Source organism: Chlorella variabilis (genome assembly GCF_000147415.1).
Source record: "Chlorella variabilis unplaced genomic scaffold CHLNCscaffold_12, whole genome shotgun sequence".
In the NCBI taxonomy this organism is placed as follows: domain Eukaryota; kingdom Viridiplantae; phylum Chlorophyta; class Trebouxiophyceae; order Chlorellales; family Chlorellaceae; genus Chlorella; species Chlorella variabilis.
In genome coordinates this window covers 550,903-554,582 of record NW_005435076.1, presented here as the reverse complement: position 1 = coordinate 554,582, position 3,680 = coordinate 550,903, and the positions used below count along the sequence as shown (strand labels likewise).

The following is a 3,680-nucleotide window of genomic DNA, read 5'->3' as shown; positions in this document are numbered from 1 at the left end:
GCCGCCCACGCACCAACCCACCACCGCCAGGCACGGGCGCCCACCCACGCCCCGCCCCGCCACCGCCAGGCACGGGCGCCCACCCACGCCCCGCCCCGCCACCGCCAGGCACGCGCGCCCACCCACGCCCCGCCCCGCCACCCCCCCCGCCACCACACACACGCCCCACGCACGTCCTTGACCGTCATGGGCGGCGGCAGCTCGTCGACTTCGTCGTCGTAGAAATCAATCGTCTCCACTACCGCAAACTCGTACCAGTCCACCGACAGCATGGCCTCGCGCTCCGCCTCCTCGCGCGCCGCACGCGCCTTGGCCTCCTTCTCAGCCACGCGCTCCCACTCCATGCGCTTGAGGGCGCGCTCCAGGATGACAGACCTGGGGGAGGGGTGATGGGGGAGGCGCGTGTGTATGTGTGTGTGTGTGTGTGTGTGTGTGTGTGTATGAGAGTGTGGTGGGTCGCAGTCGCATGCAGAGGGGGCCTGGCAGCGGGCGCGGCAGGGCCCAGGGGCAGCGGCCCTGGCCCCCTGCCGGCCCCCCACACCCCACACCCCACCCCACACCCACCCCTCCCGCACCCACCTGTCCGCCACGTCCTTCTCCAGGCGTGCGCGCAGGTCCTTGGGCGGCATGAGCACGCGTGAGTAGGCGTCGCAGAGGGAGGTGAAGAAGGAGAAGAGGGAGTGGGTGGGCTTGAGGAAGTTGAAGGCCGGGTTGGCGTGCTCGCGGGAGGCCAGCCCTGTCAGAAAGGCCTTGCCGTTGCGCGCCACAAACTGGGCGGTCATGCGGATGGTGTCCAGGTCGAGGGAGGTGAGGCCCTCGGGGATGTGGGACGTGTACTGCTCCTCCTCGGGAGCCTCCAGAGGCTTGGTGGGAGGCAGCGCGGGCTTGGGCTTGTCGGGGGCGGGCGCCGGCGCAGGCGCGGGGGCGGGGGCCGCCGGCGCGGGCGCGGCGGCGGCGGCGCCAGCGGCGCCCTCCTGCGCCTTCTCCGCCCCAAACTCCGCCACCTGCGCAGGCCGTGGGCAGCAGAGGTGGCAGCGGCACGGTGAGCCGAGCCTCGCAGCCGCGCACTTTATTTCCTATTGTTAATTGAGAGTTGGGAGGAGGCTGGGGGCTGCCTCACAGGCGCGCGGGCCGCCCACCTTCTGTCGGTAGTATGCGTTGTAAGGGTCGCCATCCTTGAGGAAGTTGAACTTCTGGTTGTTGATCTCGTTGGCAAGGATGCGTTTCTCAAACTCCACGCCTGCAGGCGGGGGCGGGCGGGGGTGGCGGCAGGGCGTGCCGATGCTGAGCGGCCAGCGAGCGCACAGCAGCAGCTGCAGAGGGTACCCAGCCACGCCGGCTGCTGGAGCGCTGCGCAGCAGGGCAAGGGGTGGGGGCAGCCGGGCAGGCGGCAGGAAGCGGCAGGGACTTGCCGTTGCGTCCAACAAACTGTGCAGTTTTGTCCACAATTGCCTGCATGGACAGTGGCACCCACACATGCCACACCATGTGAGCTGGAAGCGAGTCTCAGCAGCATGTGGATGCGGCAGGTGGCGCATCGCCCCGGCCTCCCCAGCGGCGGCAACCCCAACACCAGCGCTGCCGCCCAAGCCACACATCTGTCCACCCTCCCACGGATCATCACGGATCCAGTGAGACAGCCAGCATCGCAGGCAACAGCAGGAGGATGCACTGCAGCAGGCAGAGCTGCAGCCGGTGCAGGCGGCAGAAGCGGGAGGCGGCGCCAGTTGTGGCCGAGGCGGCTCTCACTCACCCTGATGTCCGGCGGCGGCAGGATCACGCCGATTGCCTTTGTCTGCGTCTCCACAGCCCCGGGGAGAGCCGACTTGGCCTGCCCCACGGCCACAATGGCCCCGCCGTTCTGCATCGCCGGTTCCCCTGAGGCAGGCGCCTAGTGGCAGCTGATCCCGAGTGCCTGGGCCGCGACCAGCCCCGCTGCTGCTGCTGGAGGGTCGGGAAAGGGGAGTGCAGCCAATCACTGCATGATGAGAGGTGGAACTAGTCTGCTGCAAGATCAGGCAACGCTGCACAGAGCTTGTAGGCTGCGCAGGCTCTTCTTGTGGCCAGGAGAGCACAAATCACGCGCAGCAGGAAGCGAAGAAAAACGCTCACCTGCGATCCTTTCCGGCCTCAATTCTCATGCTGAGCCATTGCCCAATCCTCCAGGAAGTGTCACTCCTCCCGCCGCTCCTGCCCAGCGCCCAGGTTGACGGGGTTGCACAGTTTGTGCGCCTCACAGCCTGTACCCGGGCTTAAACAGTGACACCTGCAGCCAGCCAGTCCCTCACGAGGAACCGTAGCAGCAGCGGGGCAGCGCTGCGCACGGGAACAGCATGAGCGGCGGCGGCGCGCTCCAGCGCCTGGCGGCGCGCATCACCTGGGCGCTGTTCAAGCGGGAGAGGGTTGGAGTGGACGAGCTGGGCAACATCTACTACAGGTGAGCTGCTGTGGTCAAGCAGGCGTCGGACAGGAGCGGCGTGGCACCCCGCCTGCCCCACCCCGTACCCCGCCTTGCCCACAGAAAGCTGGAGAGGAGCGCGGATGGGGAGGAGGTGGAGCGGCGGTACGTGAAGTACTCATCCACTATCGACCCCACCTTACTGCCGGCGGAGTGGCATCAGTACCTGCACCGCGCCCGCCCCGAGCCGCCCAGCCAGGACGACATCAGGCGCGGCCAGCACCAGCGGGAGCTGTTCAGGCAGCGGGTGGCGGCGCTGGAGGCAGAGGACGCGGCGCGGCGCTTCCAGGAGCAGACGGGCGGCGGCGGCGGCGACGGCGGGTTTGTGCAGCAGCTGCCAGAGGGGGAGGCCAGCCAGCCGCGATGAGGCGGCGGGCGCCCTGCTGGTCTGTGTGCTCGTTTCTGACCCCTGCTATCAACACTCTTTCTCTGTAGCTTGCTCACCCCCTGCGCTCCTTCCTTTTGTCACTCTGCTGCTGCCAATTGCCGCTGCTGCTGATTTTGTTTACTCTGCATATCACTCCTATATGTTTGCCTTGCCGTAATGAATCTGCTCACTGAGAGGCACAAGAACCTCGTCATGCGCAGCCCAGCCTTTCTGCCGCTGCAAAGTATGCCAGCAGGCCGGTCAGCTGCAGGGCGCACACCAGCGCCCACTTGCCAGCGCCGCTCCTGCGCGCCCGGCCGGCTGGCGTGCAGGCAGCCTCCACCTCACCACCCGCAGCGCTGCCGCCACCGATGCCCCTGCCGCCACCCTCCAGCCGCCCCAGCCGCTGCCGCAGCGCCTCCACCTCCCCCTGCGCCGCTGCCAGCGCCCGCCCCAGCTGCTCGGGTGTGCGCTTAGCGGCGTTGGCCTGCACGCTGTTTTGGATGCCCTGCACGCAGGCGCACAGCAGGCACAGCAGCCCACCGCGCTTTAAGCTGCCCCCCCATCTCCGCCTCCGCTGCCATGCACCCTATGCGCCGCCCGCCCTGCCGCCGCCCTCCACACCTTGGCGCGGCAGCCGAAGCGCAGGCTGGAAAGCGTCTCTGCGTCGTTGAACAGGCTGGGGGAGCAGCAGATGATGAGCACGGTGCGCGCGGTGCCGCCCAGAGAGTCCTGCAGCACCCGCGTCAGCTTGCTGTCCCTGCGGGCGGGCGACGCGCCAAGTAGCAGCGGCCTCCGACGGGCGTGAGAGGCACAACGGATGCGCACCTGGGCAGCGCTGCCACTGCCATGGCG

General features: G+C 68.5%; 3 protein-coding genes across 3 annotated transcripts in view; 1 reads left to right on the top strand and 2 right to left on the bottom strand.

Moving 5' to 3' along the window:
- Positions 1-173: 173 nt before the first annotated feature.
- On the bottom strand, positions 174-1,867 carry CHLNCDRAFT_134789 (hypothetical protein; the record flags this gene model as incomplete). The annotated part of the gene is made up of 4 exons (XM_005846846.1): positions 174-375; positions 580-1,004; positions 1,140-1,240; positions 1,750-1,867. Coding segments are annotated over 4 exons (846 nt in total), but the record flags the coding sequence as incomplete, so codon positions are not given.
- A 466-nt stretch (positions 1,868-2,333) lies between these two features.
- On the top strand, positions 2,334-2,825 carry CHLNCDRAFT_134788 (hypothetical protein; the record flags this gene model as incomplete). Its single annotated transcript, XM_005847027.1, has 2 exons — positions 2,334-2,437; positions 2,522-2,825. The coding sequence occupies 2 exons, from the start codon at positions 2,334-2,336 to the stop codon at positions 2,823-2,825; spliced, it is 408 nt and encodes a 135-aa protein (XP_005847089.1).
- Positions 2,826-3,036: 211 nt separating this feature from the next.
- Positions 3,037-3,680, bottom strand: part of CHLNCDRAFT_134787 (hypothetical protein) — a gene marked incomplete at both ends in the record, with an annotated part of 2,510 nt that continues 1,866 nt past the window's right edge. Inside the window, 2 exons of the mRNA XM_005846845.1 lie at positions 3,037-3,333; positions 3,450-3,557. Coding sequence (XP_005846907.1) covers positions 3,037-3,333; positions 3,450-3,557 — 405 coding nt within the window. The remainder of the gene's footprint in view (positions 3,334-3,449; positions 3,558-3,680) is intronic.